At 47.9% G+C, this 18,152-nt stretch overlaps 1 protein-coding gene across 2 annotated transcripts in view; it reads right to left on the minus strand.

Annotated features, from left to right (window-relative positions):
- Window positions 1-11,931: 11,931 nt before the first annotated feature.
- Window positions 11,932-18,152, minus strand: part of NTN4 (netrin 4) — a 51,209-nt gene continuing 44,988 nt past the window's right edge. For both annotated transcript variants that reach the window (XM_026123202.2, XM_026123203.2), the window contains exons 9-10: window positions 17,263-17,433; window positions 11,932-13,553 (exon numbers count right to left, since the gene is read on the minus strand). In XM_026123202.2, the coding sequence (XP_025978987.2) occupies window positions 13,417-13,553; window positions 17,263-17,433 (308 nt within the window). In that variant the 3' untranslated portion in view covers window positions 11,932-13,416. The remainder of the gene's footprint in view (window positions 13,554-17,262; window positions 17,434-18,152) is intronic.

An 18,152-nucleotide genomic window follows, 5' to 3' on the forward strand; every position in this document is an offset into this window, starting at 1 on the left:
AAAAAGACAAGTCTTTTGGGACTGGCTCAGTTCTCAGTTCCCATGTGTGCTGAGACCACAGCTCAGGGTTTCCCTGGGCATGTGAGCCTCAAAGCCCATACAAGGCAAATGCTTCCTGAACATGAAATGCAGGCCTTCAAGTTTTTGTGACACGAGTGAAGATTTATAATGGAAAGCCAAATAAGACTTATGGAAATTCAGCTCTTTTAAATGTTCAGGCCCTTGGGTATCAGCTCCTGCTGGGTTCTTAGAGGTGTCTTTTGAGTAGTTGTCCTTTTTGCCTACTTCGGGTGTTTTTGTCATGTTTGATGTCCTTCTGTATGTTCTTCCCGACCACCAGCCTGCCACATTTCTTCTCTCTTTTGAAAAGGAGATTTTTACATGCTCTCTTCTGGGGAGCTTAGGATGCCCTGCATGGTATGTGTGCATGGTGGGGTGCGCTAGGGCCAGAGGCAATCAGCTCTGTCCGTCTGGAAGTCACCATCGCCCTCGGCCTTCATTGCCTTCTCCGTGGCTGCTGCCCATGCTGGGCCCTAGCACTTCCTTCACCACTGTGGATGGTGGCTGCGGGTGCCCCTTGTCCCCACATGGAGAGCATGAAGTCATGAGCCAAACCTAGCGGAAATGTTATAGAAAAGCAGTGCTAAGGACCCGCTCCGGGGTCCCGTGTGAAGGACATGGCGAGGGCCAGCGGGGACCTTCCAGGGCAGCGAGGGCCAATGGGAAGGACACAGCACGTGTCTCAGCAAGGGGGTATGCTGCCGGCTTGCCCCGAGCAGCCACCGTATCAGTAGCTGAAGATACCAGAGGGCTTCAAGGCTGCGAACTCGAGGGAGGCAAAGTCAATGAAAAGTTTTATCTGTGTTGTTTTGTGTCTGTTTGCACTGTGAGGGTAGCTATTCCTGGTCTGTTCAGTCTTTTATGGTCACATAATATGCGATACAGAGTCAAAAATGGATTTTAATGGGTTCACCTCACATTAAAAAAAAAAAAGTATTTCCTGGTACACAGCACAATGGACCACTGTTGTCGTTTCCCCTTGTGCTTAATAAAGTAATCATGGTTGCATGACAGCACCAAGGAAAAAAAGCATATGGATACACCAGCTCTCTCAGAAATAACTTATATTATATTTCATTGATGAGAGCAGGTCAAAGCCGTTGGCTAAGTCACATGGCTTGAGTGGGTTTCCAGTGGCAGGCAGTGTAACCGCAGGACCGCAGAGCAACAAAAACAAGGCGCTAATTATAACACATACAAATAATGTTGCGTTGTCTGGGAACTCACACCTGAAGGTTGCTTCTCAGTTTACAGGGGCGTAACACAGTGAATCCCTTGACAGGAATCTTTATTTTTTTGAGTTATGTGATGTTAAGATAATTGACCAATTCGTTTCCTTAACTGGAAGCGAGAGGATGAGTTAGTAACCTTTCTGGCTCATTATTGCTAAGTTAGTACTTATTCAAGGAGCGGTAAGGAGAGGATTGGACTGGAGGCCAGTGCTCAGCAGCTTGCCAGTCGTTAGGATAAAATCACCCAACCTCAGCGAGTAAGATCCGCTGCATCTCCAGTTTTTAATAGGTGACCTGTACTGGTTTCACACCTCTGCTCTCCTTCAGTAGAAAGATCCCCCTCTTCCCCAAGCCTGTAAGAAGCAGAGTGCAGCAGACTTCAGATCCACACTTCATATTTCATGATTTTAAAAATCATGACTTTCATGTGTTCTGGAAAATAGAAGGTGGATGGATTTAAAAGCCATCCAGGGTTTGACCTGCCTTACTACAATCTGTCACTGGTTCTTAGCAGGGTGAGTCCACAGTAGCTAGGCCATCACAAGCAGGCTCGGTGCTAGCACAAGTGGTCCCCGAGGCCTGGGTTTCTGCTGTCCCTCGGTGGGCTCCACGTCTGCCAGAGCAGCGCTTCCCGCCAGCTGGGCGGCCTGCTGGTGGCAGGGAAGCCTCCAGCCTTCTGGAAAATCGGTGCCGCCGCTGCAACAAGAGCGCTGTCCGCCATGCAGCCCCACCGCTGCTCCACTCCGGAGTCCTTACTCCTTCCTGCCTGCCAGGGAAGTCACACAAGATCCTCCCAGCATGACCAAGCAGATGGCGCTTCTTCTCCCCAGCCCTGGTCTCCCCAGAGCCCTCAGGCCCTGCAGCCTTTGAGGAATAAACTCTCTGGGCAGGACCCAGCACCAGTCTCTGCTGGGATGTACCACCACCACGCTGGATAAAATCGCTGCACAGTCTGGAGGGAGGGAACTGGGGGGAGGAAGGGGTGCTATAGCTTTGTTAGTCCCCAGCCTTTTCCCACGTATGCATCCCCATTGACTAGAAATAATAATAATGAACATACTTCAGAGTAATGAAGAAACTCTACGGAAATCACAATCTCTCTCATGGTTTTTATCAGCAAAGCAACGGGCTGTCTTCATTGCAATTCACTCAGAAAAGCCTTCCTTAACATAAAGAACCCAGACTGAGTGCAAAATCGTGGCTTTTCCCAGCCGAGGGAAGCTCAGGGATTTGCCATACAGGTTCATTTTTCAGAATACCTTCATACAAATTGTGCTCCAGAATACATTGCACTGTTAACCCAGACGACACCATTAACAGCAAAAATAATAGTGCAGAAACTGTAGAGTGAGGCAAAAAGTTGTATCAGCTGTGGATTTGAGCCAGAAGCTGGCATCAAGCTGACAGAGACTGAATAGCTTTTAAATATGTTGAAAGCCACAGATAAATGCCAGGATAGCCTTCTGGACAGGAACCCCTGATGGTATTGTCTATTGTATTGTCATTATTTCAGCTCTATTTTAGTTCTTTTTTTCTGTTTTGGACATTTTATATATATATGTGTGTGTATATATATGTGTGTGTGTATATATACATATAAAAATATTGCATAGCTATAGGTACTAAAGGTAGAAGACTAAGCATGCAGGCAGGTCACTCCTCCCTTGCTCCTGGGTAGTATGCTTGATTCTTTCCAAATCACAGTGGGTTTAAATGACAGGCATGGTATGTCCTTGGTGTATGTCATCATCTACTGGGTATTCAAGGATTTCTAAGGATTTAAGCTTGCTTACTGTTTGAATACACGACAAACACTGATCCCTATTCTCTGGAATGTACAGGGCTTCCCTGAGGGTGGAAAGGGAGACTGGAATTTAGGGTGATTCTGAGTTATTTAGTATTTCCCTGTACAAAAGCTGGGAGTTTTCCAAAGCTGCTGCAACCTGACTGGAGTGCAGTCATTTGTGGAGAACAACCCATGGCTGCTACCTGGGTTATACTGGCATGTAACAATACCTGTCTGACTCACAGACGTCAGACAAAGCTGTCATAAATCTTTAAGCCCGGCAGTAAAATTAATGGGAATTGCAGAGAGCAGGACCTTGTCAGCTTCATAATAGGTCTGTGGGTGGAAAAAAATTCTTGTGCTTTCCTTCAGGCATTAGGCAACCCAGCAACTGATGGTCTGTGGCCATTATCCAATTATAAGTGCTTTTTGCTCAGAAGAATTCAGCAGTTATTACCTTTAATGTGTCAAAGTTAAACAGTCACTAGCACAGAGTGAGGGTGAAGAAATGGAGCCCACTGCAGTCTGGCTGTGGCAGAAGTCACCCGTGCCGTTCCTCTCATCCTTAAATCTTGAAGCTCATTGCAGTGTTGGTCGTATTTTATTCTCTCCGCCCCACCTTGGTAGATAAGAAAACGGAGGAACAGTCTTCAGACACAGTCCACGCCTGTGGATGTGTCTAAGGAAACTGCTGGCTGGTCCCGCATGTCATTGCCAAGCTCCAGAGCCATCGAGGGGACTCAGCCTGGTCTACAGCATGGGACACCGTGGTTGTAGTCATCTCGAGCGGAGACCAGTGGTGCCCCGGGGGCCAGGGGCACGCGGCTTTGCTTTGATGCCTGCCCCACAAGTGGGATGCAGGCGCCCCAGTCAGGTGCCTGGAGGGCACCAGTGAAGGTGGACTGGGGAGAAACCAAGCCAACTTCGCTGTCTGCTCCAGACCTGCGCTTGGGCAAGCCCCTTTCTCTGCAGCCCCTGGAGAGAGGCAGACGTGCCCAGGGCGCAGGTCGCCTCTCTCCGTGGAGCTCGGAGGAGCCCCCCAGCCTGCGGTTTGGGCATGCCCCGAAGGAGGGGAGCCGTGGGTGCCAGCCTGCGCTCGCAGCACTCCGGCGCTTTGCTGGCGCGTCTCGAAGCCCCGAGCAGTGATGGATGCGCAGTGACAAAAACAAGAGCTTGGCAGAGCCACCCAGCGTCGAGGGCGCAGGCGGGAATCCAGCCTTTTTCCCTCCTGTTCGGCAGCGACCCGCTGATTTTTATCGGCCCGGGGAGGAGCATCCTGTTTACGCCAGGGCGCAGACCTGGAAGCGCTCAGCAGCCGCTCCGGCCTCGCTGGCAGGGCTCATGGATAAACAGTGCCACGAGGGGGGCCGGGAGCGGGTCTCAGCGCCGAGCGGCACGGCAGCACTGACGGATGCGGCGAGAGGAGGTCTGGGCTCCAGCCCAGACCCTGGGAAAATAGCAGCCAACCCCCATGGCAGGTTTTAAAGAGTGCTTTTGGCACCTTTTTGGTTCAAGCACGTTTCTACCGAGGAGGAAAGAGCATGGAGACCCGACTGGTTATGGACAGCTGTGCCCGTGAATCCTATTTACAGCATGTGTCAGGGTTTCTGCCGGTCACCCGCAGCGAGCAGGAAAATGTTCTTTCCCCCTCTGCTGCATAACTTGGCTTCTGTTTTCTTGTTGTTGTTTTTCTCCTCCAGCCTTTGTAGCTATTGGCTGCAGCCGGAGCCAAGTCCCGGGGCAGGATGTGCCGCGTCTCCGGAGGTAGGGCCATGCTAATAAATTACATCGCTTTCAGGAACGTTCCTGGGCACGGGAATGTGATCGTCTACACTGTTAAATTGCTAGCGTGCTTCCTGGCACAGCTCTGGCCTGTACTGCCTCCTGCTCTCCCGAGCAGCCCCTGGACACAGCTCAGAGGTGACTGAGGGCCAGGGACATTCCCAAAATGGCCTGCATGCAGCTAGCTAGCTAGTTTTGGAGGCTGAGAGCATTTAATAGCGCAGGTGAGGGTTGTTTTGTGCCCTTTAATCTGCTCATATAGCTGCAGCCTGTGGGCACTCTCAAACTTCTTCAGTGGCTACCCGCTACACACATTTTGGCTATCTGTGCCTAGGTTTGGGATCAGCAGAGAGTGTCCTTAAACGGGTCCCCCTGGTCCAGTTATCCCGGCGCCGAGGGAGGCTGCCATGGCCTGGCTGCTGTCCTGTGGCTCTGCTTTAATGCGCCTGCCCCTATGGAGGGAGGCTTGAACCCTCTGCTCTTCTCTCTGTGTCACCTGGGTGACCCTTTGCGAGCCACAAAAGCACCTGGGCATCTCCTTGCCCACTGATCTCCCCTTGTGGTCACTCTGATCCTCGGGCAGCGCCAGCGGTCCCTAGGGACCTGGGGGTGCAGCTCTCTCCCCCGGTCCCGGGGGGATCAGGGGATCCTCGCTCCCTCGGCCCCTGCCACCGGCACCTCACCTTGGGTGGGGTGAACCCCCAACCTGTGTTTGTGCCTCCAAAATAATGTTTCCCTGTGTCCAACAGCTGCTATTCAGAAAAGCCCTACTAAAGACCGTGCAGCAGCTTTGGCCACACAGGGGCTGTACAAATGCTAGAGACCCAGTTGTGAGTTACGCCTCATACAAACAAAAGAGAAACAGATCCTACAAAGAGCAGAGACAGAGAGCAACTGCATTTTAAGGTTATAACATTAAAAATATCTCCCACTGAACTATATAGGGGTGATGTGCATGAATCAGGCCTGCATGGGAAACGCAGCAATAGAAAGTTCGTTACTCCTGTCCTTAAAGCTTAAAGCCAGCCTAAGGAAAGGTTGCTTGACTTTGACCTCTCTTGCCTTTGTTTCAGCCCCTCAGTGTGTGTCCCAAGCCAGGGTGCAGGAGCTGGTTGGATTTTGCACCTCCTAAAAGGAGTCCACAGCAAATCAGTTCAGGAAAGCTTCGCTGATGTTAGTTTTAGGAAGCAATTTAATTCTTCCCATCTATTTTCATACAGGTCCAAGAACCTTTTGCCAGCCCTGCTTTCCAGAGGATTTAAAATGCAGGTCTTGTGAGTGTATATGAATTCTATATATAACACTGAGAGAACAGACCAAAGAAAGAAATGCCGTCAGTGCGAGCGACCTGCCAGGCCACAGGGAGCTTAGAGACATGGGCAGAGAAAACGCTGTCAGGGAAGTGAGACAGTGAGGAGTCCCATGGGAGCATGCACACTCACACACACACACACACCCCTCAGCACACTGACAACCTTCTTTTATGCCTTTTCTACTGCTAAGAAAGTGTCCAGGCAGAGCCTGGAGATGCCATGAACTGCAGACAACATAGCAAGGAACAAGACTTGGGCATGATAAAGTCTTCCCTGGCTTACATGCCTCAGCCTGACCTTGCGACACATCTGTGAGCACAACATATCCATGAGCACAACACATCCGTGAGCAGCTCAGCTTGATTTTTGCTGCAAACAAGCCGCCGGAGTGACAGAAGCAAGGAGATGGACACGTTTTGGAGCCCAGCTGGGCACACAGAGCCGCTCTCCTGATGCCTGGTGTGGCACATTAGCCTCTTGACCAGGCTAACATTTTCAGTGTACCAGCAAGTTTCCCATATATAGTATATTTCCCAGCCTGTGAGCCTTCCTGAGGCCTCATTGCCTTTGCTTGGAGCAATATTTTGTGCATTCGTAATATTTCCGTGCTGAACTGTGGGAAAAGAGCGGCAAGAAGCTATGACCCCTGGGCAAGGGCATGCTTTGGAAACACCGTCATCAAAAAATCAACACATCAGCCCAGAAGGTCCACAGACAGCCGATCTCCTCTTGCCTTATCGGAGACATTGCTCTTCTGGATGCTCGGGTGGCAGCCACCGGACATTTTTGAGATGTTTATTCTATCCACTGTTGATACTGAAGTCAATACGACAACTAAAAATAAAGATTAAAAAAAAATACACTGTAGCTATTTGTTCCAGAGTTGTTATGTTTACCCATACCAGCCCGGCTTTCCATTTAGGCAGTCCGGTAGTACCAGATGTTCAGTCATTTTCAGTAACATGGTCACATCCCAGAAGATTTAGCCCGTGCAGCAAGTATATTAAACACGCCTGTAATTTTCCACTGCAAAAGAAAGAGTTCATTCCTCCACAGCCAGCAATGGATGGCAGGGACAAGCACCAAGCGCTTGCAGCGAGCTCCGTGCAGGCCATTTTGTACTGCCCCAGAGGCAGGAAGGGGTTTTGCCAGGGGCTGGAGCCAGGGTTCATTTGGGAGGTGCTTAGGAGGGGTGACCACAGCACCTGCCCCTTTCTGCCCATCTGCAAGCCGGCCAGGCGTTGTGACCCTGGTGAGGGGGGCCATCGACCCCCAAGCAATCAGGATGTACGTAGGGCCTTGGCTTCTGCCCCTTGGAGTTCGCAGGAACTTTTCCAGCAGGAGTGATTTTGGCCTATAAATTGGGAATAGTGATTTGGCCTTACGAGAAAGTCCTCAGCAAAGTGTCAGTGGTGGTGTGAGGGCCGCTGACTTGAGTGGGAAGCCTGCAGCCAGCCTGGTGTGAGGGTCCCCATGCCTCCAACGCCTGTCCAGCCAGGGATAACGTGGGTGCAAAACATTGGTGGGGGTTCAAGGCAAGACCTGAAGCTCCTTCAATTAAAAACAGAGCAAACCACATCAGGCTCAGGTGTTCCCTGAGCTGAAAACAGCCAGAGGCTGGGAGAGTACTCAGGAGAAATATCATACATTTGCTCTACCTCAGCCCTCCATGGTCATCCTGTCCTGTCCATGGACAGCTCTGGCTCCTGGGCCAGCTCAGTCCTCTGTGCGGGCAGCGTAGCTCCCTGGAGGTGTGGGGACGTGCTGCTGGTATCCATGGGCTGTGCAGTCCCTCCTATGGCTACTGCAAGCAAGGATGTGGCCATGGCTGCAGACAGCTTCCCCATGGTCCCTCTTTGCCTTTACACCCTGTAGACATAGTTGAGGAGGTGTCTCTTGAGGAGGTCCAAAGAGAACCGAACAAAACCAGAGACATTGAAATGAGACGTGTGCTTGCCCATTAGGCAGCCCCTCAGCTGTCCACCTCCTCATGCTCCCTGCTGAACAGGCTGCACAGAAGCATCTGGCCCAGGGGATCCTTTAAAGCTGTAGGAGGGAAGCTGACCATATTTGCACTTTGCAAGGAATTGGGTCTATAAGGTGGTGTACCTGAGAGATGATGCTGGGTCACCTCTGGGAAATGGGGAAGTACCACCTTCTCCAAGCATCAGGTTTAAGGTTGGTGAAAAGTAACAAACAAATGTGGATGGCTCAGCCTACTTTCTTCCACAAGTATCGAGCATGGCAAAGGACAGTGGAGAAAGCTGCACTTGCACAGCAGCTTAGATGCTGACTTCAGTACTTAACTCCTCTGACCTGAGTGTGTATCACCAGCTGAGAGTCATTCCCGTAATGCTGCCAGGCAATCAGACATGGGGCTTCATGCAGCCAGCCCCAAACAGTACCTCTGCCCCTAGCCGCTGCCTAGATCCAACCTCGTGCATTGGAAATGGGGATGCTCAGAGCCTACAGAGAACCAAGGGCAAAGCAGCGGTGCTCAGAGACTACACGCGGCAGGAAAGCACTTGCCATCTAGGTGCAGCTCTCAGGGCCACTGCCACCTCTTTGGCCCCTGAAGCCCCAGAGCTCACTTCTCTCCTTTCACCAGGAGCAGCACAGGCTGCAGAGGGGCAGCTCATCTTTTGGGAAGTCACCAGCTTTGCCTTCATCAGCCACTGCTGACTGTAAGGCCGCAAGTGTATTTTTGGAAGAAAAGACCCCTTTGTGGATGCTGTGTGCCTTGCCGCCCGTGATGATTACAATGGGGTTGGTTTTTCTGCTGTTGATTTTTGCCATGTGGCAGGACTGGCCAAGGCACTGCTGCTCCTGGAGCTACCGAGCAATAAATCTGCTGTTCAGGTAGGTAGGGAAAGACGTTGTATTCTTATACATATAAAAGATAGAATTAAAAAGATAAATCAGGCAAGCTACACCCAATGAACTCACTCAGTTGCAAAGACTTAGCTGTCCAAACATGCTTTTCAAGCTGCGAAAGGGCTTGGCGGGCTGTCCTGCTGCTGCGAGGTGATCTCATGTGAACAGAGAGGTTATATGAAGTCAGATTGCTTTCCCGCTTTGCTGATGGATGGCCTGTTCACTCTGCCCTTCACTGCAGGCACAATTAATCCTTCAAGCAGTAGTGTGAGAAGTCCCTGGTTTTGCCATATTGTAATGCATTGCAGTTACATAGTTTACTGCTTTTTAATTCTTTCAGCATGGGCTTGGAAAATAGCTGATTTATCTTTAAATCAATCCTGTTTACTCTCAAGATGGGAGCAAAGAAGTTGTGATTTGAGACTGTTTGACAAAACTTCATGCCGTGGGATGTATGAGCTGTGATTATAGCCCAGCTTAGCTCGCTTCAGAGTCCACATCCACAAGCCAAGGTCTCTAGCTTGCTTAAAACTTGAGTTGTTGTGGCTGAGCTCTGGGCTCTGAGACCACCAGGCCAGCACTCCAACTTGAGCCCTGCTACTCTGTGCCTTGCCACACGGTCATAAAAAGCAGCCATCATTCATGTCTGGAGTAAGAGCATCTCCTGGTCATGCTGAGTTCATGTGCAAGTCAGGTCTGGCATCCAAAGTCCCTGGAGAGTGACTGTCCCACCAAACCCTAACTCTCTCAGCCTTGTAGGTGATCTGCATTCCCCTCTCACTTCCAGAGCTCTGAGTTCTCATCTGGATCAGTTTGGATGTGCATTTGCTGACGCCTGTTTTCTCCTGTTGTCCCCATTCAGAGAAGAAGCTAAAGCTGCTTCTAACATATTCTCTCCACAAACAGCCTCATGAAGCCTCTGGTGATGAGCTGCAGCTCAACATCCATTTTCACAATGCTGCAGGTAAATCCAAGTAGGATGTCCAGTGAAAAGCATTTGGCTTTTATACCATTCCCAGGGCACCTGCCAGAGGCATGGCAAGCTCTGCCATGCATCACCAAGATCTCTCCAAGGCCCTGATCTAACCCTAGGTAACACATGTAATAAGGGACAGAGAGGGGAGGGGATGAGTTTCTTGCAACGTTAGTGAAAAAACTATGGAAGACGTATGGCTACAAAAGCTGAATGTGTATCCCAGCCACACTGCTGGTGCCTTGCTGTGCAGGGGAGACAGTTTAGACTGATCAGGGCTTGGTATAGCCTAGTGTCAGCTAGGTGCAAAACTGCTGTACTCTCTGGCAAATTGCCAGCTCTGGATGGGTGATACGATAAAGCTATCTTGCTGGATGTATAGAGAGCGTGCCTCAAAACTGAAAGTGTGCTCAGGGACTGAACAAAGGTCTGTCCAGCCATTATGACTCAGGCTATCTGGTATTTCCATCCATGTGCATCCCAGCTGAAGGGAGCTAGGAAACACCTGTAATCCTGCCAAAAGCAAAATCCAAAGAGACATTGGCAAGCCCGAAGATGAGAGATATTCCCACTTGCCTGCTTACAGTAAAGGAACATTTCTCCTTTCAACGAAAGTTCTGTGGTAGAAATCTCCCATGGGCAGGTTTACTAGGAAGAAGCAAGCCCTGATGGAAGCAAATTCCTTTCTTTTGTAAAATTGGCAGGGCCCTGACCAAGGCTGAGACAGGGATCAGAGAAGGTGCTGTAAGAAAAACCCCACTTTTCCCCACAGCAGCCAGCATCCTTATTCACTGGGGTGCTAGAGCCAGCTGGGGACTGCACTGCTGCTCACATCCCTCAGCTTTAATGTTGTTTCATTAATCAAGTGATCACTGCAAAGGTATCTTTAATGACATTAAAAGAAAATAAAATTAAGAACACATTAAGCATGTTAAATTGCAAAGTTTTAAATCAAAATGGAGACATTGAAGACTGGCAGTCAGCCTGGCTGAGGGCTTTTGGCTGGTGGCACTGTCCTGAGGAGGTGCCCTTCTGCGTCTCAGCCCGCCTTGCCTCGTCCACTGTCCACAGAGCCGGCAGGCTGGGAGCATGTCCTGCCCCGAACGCTGCAGAGGAGCAGAGATGAAGATGAGGCTGCCAGCTCCCGGTGGGGCAGGAAGGGCCAGGGTGGTGAAAGGAAAGACCCCACAGATTCATACAGACCCACACAGATCTGAAGGGATGCAGGACTTCCCAAAACTGAAGCTGCTCTTCCATGAAGAAGTGAACTTGGTTGCATGATGGAAGACCTTGCAGAAGTCTTTCCCTGACCTCTCCTCTGCCTTTCCTCAGCTGACGGGAAGTCAGTGCTGCCGCGAGCTGATTGCTGCGGTGGTCACTCATTAACAGCCCACCCAGCTAGCTGAGGAGGTGCTGCCATGCTGCACGTTACATCTGTACCCTCTGGCCGCTCGTTTCTGATGCTCGATTTCGCTTTGTGGCATTTTTATAGACCTTTTGCCACAGTGTTCATTTCCCATAGCCTTTTTTTCCCTTTACAGTTTCAAATGTAGACAGTAAGCATGATTTAAACCATCCCTGACTTGCTCTCTATCAGAAACCACTCTGCAGCTCAGCCATCAGGTTTGTATGGATGCAAGAATCTGGTCAGCTTTAAAAATTTTAGGTAGAAATCCCCCCTCTTTTGAGAAGGGCCTATAATTAAGTCTCCCCAGATAGACCTGAAACTGGATTTCTGTGAGCCATCCATGCTGCCTGGCCTTTTTCCAGATGGTGAGTTTTACCCTGCAGAGGGGAAATAATGCACCATGACAACTTCCCCTCACTCAGTTCCACTTCATCTCATGCTCTTTAGTGCAGGCATGAAGATCACATTGCCAGTGGCGTAAGCAGTAACCAGAGATGAAGATGTTGAAATCATATTATATTTATTACATACATGAGATATAAAAACAAATTACCAAAATAGTATCATTTTCTGTGAGTCCACAGGACCTTGAGAGAAAAATACATATGTAAAGAGGATTGGTAGATTTGTGACTTTTATGGTGTTGCACATCTTCCTTTTCTTTCCCCTCATACTCATGAACAAAATACACGCTATGTAATGTGTTTAAAGATGCTTTACAGAAAAGATGAACTTTAGTACTGAAAACTGCAGTACACTGTGCTATATTCCATACTGGTGCTAATGAGGAAGTATAATGGCCATATATATTGCAAACAAAAACACAGAAAAGAAGGGAAAAAAACACAGAAAGAAGAAAACAAATCAAATGTTCAGTTTTAAATACTAACATAAAAATAAAATAAACTCCAGGCCCACCACGAATCACTGTCTTGTCATATGTGAATGAGAGTCCTTTCCATTCTCAGAATCCATTCCTTTTCCTGCAGGCAGAGTTTTCTCCTCTGGCAATTGCATTTTTTATTTCAAAGTCTCTTCTTCATTTTACATTGTTTGTGAAGTCTCGTTGGAGTCCTACCCATGGAGTCCAAGTGCTGGTCTGAAGTTGGGACTTCAGTGCAAATACATTATCTTTCAAATTGCATCCTCAGATACTCTGAGTGGCCAGTGCCAGGCTGGCCGTTCCCTTTATACCATTAAAGTTGTCCACACTGGGGATCTTCAGGAGTGCTTTTGTTTCAATAAGTTTTTCTCTTGTGCCACCTTCAACAACTTCTTTCCTCAACACAGTTAGACTTTCCACACCATGAAGTGGCAGGTAGTAAAGTGCTTTATACAATGACATATTTACATTGGGATAGGTTCATTTTTTTAACCCTTCATGGACAAAAGCTTAGAGACATTACACCCTCTAGAGTTGGCTCTTCTCTAACACAGCGCGGTGGATGGGATCTGCGCTTCGTCACGCTCGTGCAAAGGCAGAGTAATTCAACTCACTCCTGCCCACTGCTGCAGACCTCTCCTGCAGCCCCCAGCAAGGTGTGCAATGATGGGGAACTGCAGCCCTCTCTGCCCCACAGCACACTGGTGTAAATTCGGGCAGCATCTCCCTGCTCTGGAAGTCACCCAGGATTTATCCTGGTGACAGTGGGGCCTGCTTTGCCTCTCTGAGGTGACGACTGAGTCTGGGGTGGCTTCATAGGAGTTATTCCAGAGTTGCACTGGAGTGGAACAAGAACCCACCCTTGCTTTGATTTCCCTCGGCGTAACTATGGCCACGGGCTCACACGAGCACCCTTGCAAAGAAGCTACAGCAGAGTAAATGAAAATGACTGGGAAGGGTTAAATCAGACAGCGCCTACAAATCAGAACACCTCGCTACACATTTTGGCACTATTTTCTTACATTCCAGTTTTCATCCTAGAGGTCTTCTCTCCGCGAAGGTTGCATTTTGTGCATAAAGAAACGCCTTCGGCGGATGTGCACTTCTAGTTGCAGTCTCGTTTCAAAATCTCGAGGACCTTTCTTCCGAGGGCTGACTTCCACTGCTGAACAAAGCTCTTCATGTTGACCACGAGTCTGCCGGTCCGCACATCCTCGTGTCCTGCTACAAGGTATTCCAAGCCTGCAAATCAGCAAGGCAGTCAGGGGCTGCACAGCACAATGCTTAATAGGTCTATTAATGCTGCAAAATTAGCCTGAATATCTGCTGGGAAAACAGTAATTACATGCAAAAATATTTATATATACAGATTTCTTTATATATCTGTATATCTTTAACTATATCTATACTTACGGAAAAAACAATCCCTGGGGCTTAGCTGTCAGTGAGACGCAGTATACAAACTCGGATTTTGCTAGCTTCTACATATAAATTGAAGTTGAGGTCTGAAGGCTGGCAGTACAAGTTCTTCTATCTTGTTTATGAACTGGTATTACATTCATTTGGCAGCCATCTGCCTCCCTCCTCCCTTCGTACATCTGGGCCTCAAAATTGGTTGGTTGAGTTCACTCCAGCGATGACTGTACAGGCTGGTACAACACTCCTGTCTTACACAAAATCTTACTGACATGGTGGGGTAAGCAAGACACAGAGGGTAGGCAAACTTCCTTTTCAGCCTCATTATAAAGGTAAATCTCATTTCCTCAGAAATGACATTTCCAGTGATTTATGTAGCAGTGGTTTGGAGCACACGTGTATATGTAAATCCTATGAGGCAAGTGGCACTACAGAGGAAAAACAGGAGACTATCCAAGAGAAACACGGCAAGAGTGATCACAGAAGCACTCCAGATTTAGGTTCAGGGTGCAAGTAGACTGGTGTAAATAGGACCCTGCCTTTCTGAGAGGTAAATAATGAAGGTTTAGAGAGAGATCACCAAAGTGAGGCCTGCATGACCCCTTCCTCTGAGTTTTTGGGCACACTCTCTTCTGCCATGTAAACACAGCGTAGGCATATGGCAATATTACCCTTTGCAAGACATTAGTGGTGGCAGTGTCAATCTTTCTGTTATAAACATCACTCTTCAAGGGATGGGAAATCTATCTGCCTGGAGAGAGAAACGGGACACACACTTTGCAACGAGAAAGCAACTATTGCATTGGCTGCTGATTTGGTAGGGCTGTTTTTGACTTTTAATCTGACTTCATGGAAGCGCAAAAATAAAAGGAAACAAATGACTGGGATGCCACGAGCCAGGACTCAAGCTGTGAGTTTAACCCTGTGCCGCTCGCAGGAACTCTCTGTTTGTGCCTGTACTTGGCAGAGCTGAGATTACGAAGGGGAGTTTGTTCCTTAGAAGGCGGCTGAGACATTGAAAAAATGTTTACTGTCCTCCTGGAAGTTCACCCTGCATCTGTGTGTGTGCGTGTGCGTGTGCGTGTGTGTGTGTGTGTGTGTGTGTGTGTGTGTGTGTGTAGTAAATATCCCCTCATGGGACTCTTAGGCACATTCATCATCTGAGCAACAGTCTGCAGAGATTTGATAAATGTTTGGAGTCTATTTCTTGCCAGAATCCCTAAAAGCCTGTTTGGTATCACTTCAGCACTGTGAAACAAAATAAAAATATGCTTTTTTTTTTTTTTTTTTTTTTGATCTTTGATCTCCTCTATGTTTTGAGATGTGATTTCCATTAAAGCTTTATGTCAGGAAATTGTTTTATGTCAGCTTGGCTTTTTATCCTGCTGTTGGTGGTTTAGTCATCTGGAGGTCATAAGCTCTTACTCTGAGAGGGGGTTAAATCTGCTAATATGGTATTGCAGCCATCCAGAAATGAATATGGTAGCTAAAAAAAAATCATGAGATTTTAGAAAAATACTTGAGATTCTTTTTTTTTTTCCTTTGAAAACTATGACTCTTCAAGATGCATGCAGTTGGCATTGAAGTTTCCCATTAGGACCAACAGATTTTAGAAACTTCATTACTTCTTTTTAACATGAAAGCTGAGATTAATGTGTGAGTGCAAACTCAGGGGACTTCAGCAGCTGCATTTCAAGAAAACACCAAGCTTTGCAGTATAAATCGTAAGAGCTCACAACACTGCGGATGTCTGCCCCGACATCAGCCGTGCAAACAGCTCCACCTGAGCGAGCTGCCGGGACGCCCTGTACAGTCAGCGGGGAGAATCAGGCATTTCTGGAGCACGAGGTGGTCAAGCCCCTCGTGAATAGCCAGGTGTTCCCCCGCGCACTACCCGGCTCTTTGCTGCAAAGAGAGCCTGCCTCCCCACCTGTATCTCCATCATCCTGCCACCTCCCGTGATGGAGAAGTGCCCCGTTCTCTTTTCACCTCTCTACGGCTGGGGGGCAGTGGAAAAGCACTTGCACAGGAGAACTGTGGAGTTAAAGGCTGTTCCACTAAAACGCAGCAAACCTGAGCAAAGAGCCTACTCGGCTCTTGGTAGACACTTTCCAGCAGCTTAAAATATCAGGCAACTGATGGCTGGGTTGTATGACAGCAATCTGGCAAGTGGCCAAGAAGGGGGGGGTTAACACCCAGTGTGCCAAACACTGCATAACAGTTGCACCTTCGCTCTTTCACTGATGTTCAAATGGCAGTGATCTTAATGGCTTATGTGACTATGTGCTCTCTTCCCTGAGTTTCCCCAGCAGAGGGTAAGCTCCACTGAAGTTACTGGCGTCTCAGAGCTTTATGTCAGGTGAGGGGCCGCCCCATATATCTGGTGTCTGACAGCTTCCACCGCATTTCTTTGGGTTTATAGTAGGGCAGCTGTGTCTGGACTTTCTTGCATTTGCATTGCATATGGAGAAATTAAACAGCTGTATATATTTAATTATGGATTTATGGTGTCACCACTATCCAAAAATCCTACTGTTTTTAAATGGAAAAGTCTTGCCTAACACTGCTGATTCATCTGACACTTGCACCTGACAAGACTTCCTGACTACAGCTGTGCTATTGCCTTCAAAGCCAGATACAGTGATTCCAGTGGAGATGAAAGACTGCAAATATCTCATCAGTGAATAACCTTTCTGCATGATTCAGCCTTGCAGACAGCCCTTTCCTCCCAAAAGAAGTTCCTAATGCTGCACATCTAAAGGAAATCCCAGTACTTAAGACTGTATTTCAATAGGGTGATTTCCAAGTGGTGTGTTTACACTATCGAAAGAAAATCCTTTATCTGAATTAGTTAGTAACTTGGGTTATCTTGGAGCCATAAAGAAAGGTGTGTCAGCTGGATCTTAGTTTTGCTCTATTGAAGAAAACCCTGAATCTGCATTTCCCAATCCCTATAGGAGACTGCACACACTGTTTAACCTGCATTGATTATACTTCATTTCAGTGAAAGAAGACGAGAAAAAACTGAGAAGCTGAAGCTCTTTTCTCACTCCAGAAGGCAGAATACAGTTTCCTCTGTACCTTATGGATGCAAATTAATATTACTTTCAAAGGGACATCTTCCCTTGAGATTAGATGATAACTTCAGAACAATAGCATGACTCAGATTAGATCTGAGTGTTTATATGTATTCAAATTAGCATCAGTTTTGAAAAGATATGTCATATGGTTGTGGTATGATATGCACCTACCTCCCTCGGGATACACTGAGACTGGTAAAGCTGTAATACTGTTATTACACTTCACGAAGAGCAATTTCATTTTGAAAGTCTATAGAATGAAAAAAGTTTTTCTACAGAAAATCCATATTTGACAGAGATTGCTTTTGGAATACAAATGATGTAAAAGCCAGGAATTTAATCAACATTGAGCTACAATTTAAGCTCATTGGTATGAGGGGATGGAGGAGTGAGAAAGAAATCTGTATAAATGTGGTAGGGGTGTACTTTTCATGCAGTCAAAACTAAATACCTACCAGGATTAAGGATCGGACAAGTGCAGCCTCTGTTAGTCCAGGATTCAGGATAGAGAGTCCTCTTGCCCCGGAGAATCTTAAGCTTTGTAGATTTCAAGACTTTCCTGATCTTCACATTGACTTCTGCATGGGAGCCTTTATCATGAGCTGATAAGATTTTCGTCTTTATCACTGGGAAGACATGAATTCAAAATGAAGAAAATATGAACTATTTGCAATAGTCTTTTTTGTCTAATGTGGTTGTAGTGAAATTAGCCTGAAGGTCTTTGCTGAAGAGTTGAGGGTTGGCTCGGCACAGCAATAGCTAAGTGTGTAGGTCCTCCCCAGCTGTTGGCAGGAACACCCTGGTTTAGTCTGGCCATGACCCCTGGACTTGCCAAGCAGGCAGCAGGAGACATCCAATGACCTGAGGGCCCCGTTTTCCCCTGGAGCTCAGCAAAGACTTCTGCTTCCTTAGCACATTTGGAAATCAGGCTGAAAGCCTTGGTTTTAGGAATGGACCCTGAGGCTTTGCCAGCTGTGGCTCTTACACAAAAAGCAGCATGGCAGGGAGGTGAACGGCTGCCCCGGTGCATGCTCCTGCTGCTGATCCTTCAGTTTTTGCAGAACCACCAAACCCAAAGCAATGGCAGAGACTGACACGTTGGTGTGGACTGAGGGAAACTGCGAGGTCTTTTGAGCTCACAGATACCCACAGACACACTCCAAACCTTTTGGTTTCCCACATATGATGGGCTAGAAGCGGGAGATTCAGTGACTGCTGGCAATCACCTTCCTGTGTCCCTGCATGGTGTAGGCTCAGGGCCCATGTCCCATGCATGGGTGACTCCCAGACTGCACTGATGCCCAGAGTGGTAGGTATCATGCATGGCGGTGCTTTATTTAGAGTG

Source organism: Dromaius novaehollandiae, chromosome 1 (assembly GCF_036370855.1).
Source record: "Dromaius novaehollandiae isolate bDroNov1 chromosome 1, bDroNov1.hap1, whole genome shotgun sequence".
In the NCBI taxonomy this organism is placed as follows: Eukaryota; Metazoa; Chordata; class Aves; order Casuariiformes; family Dromaiidae; genus Dromaius; species Dromaius novaehollandiae.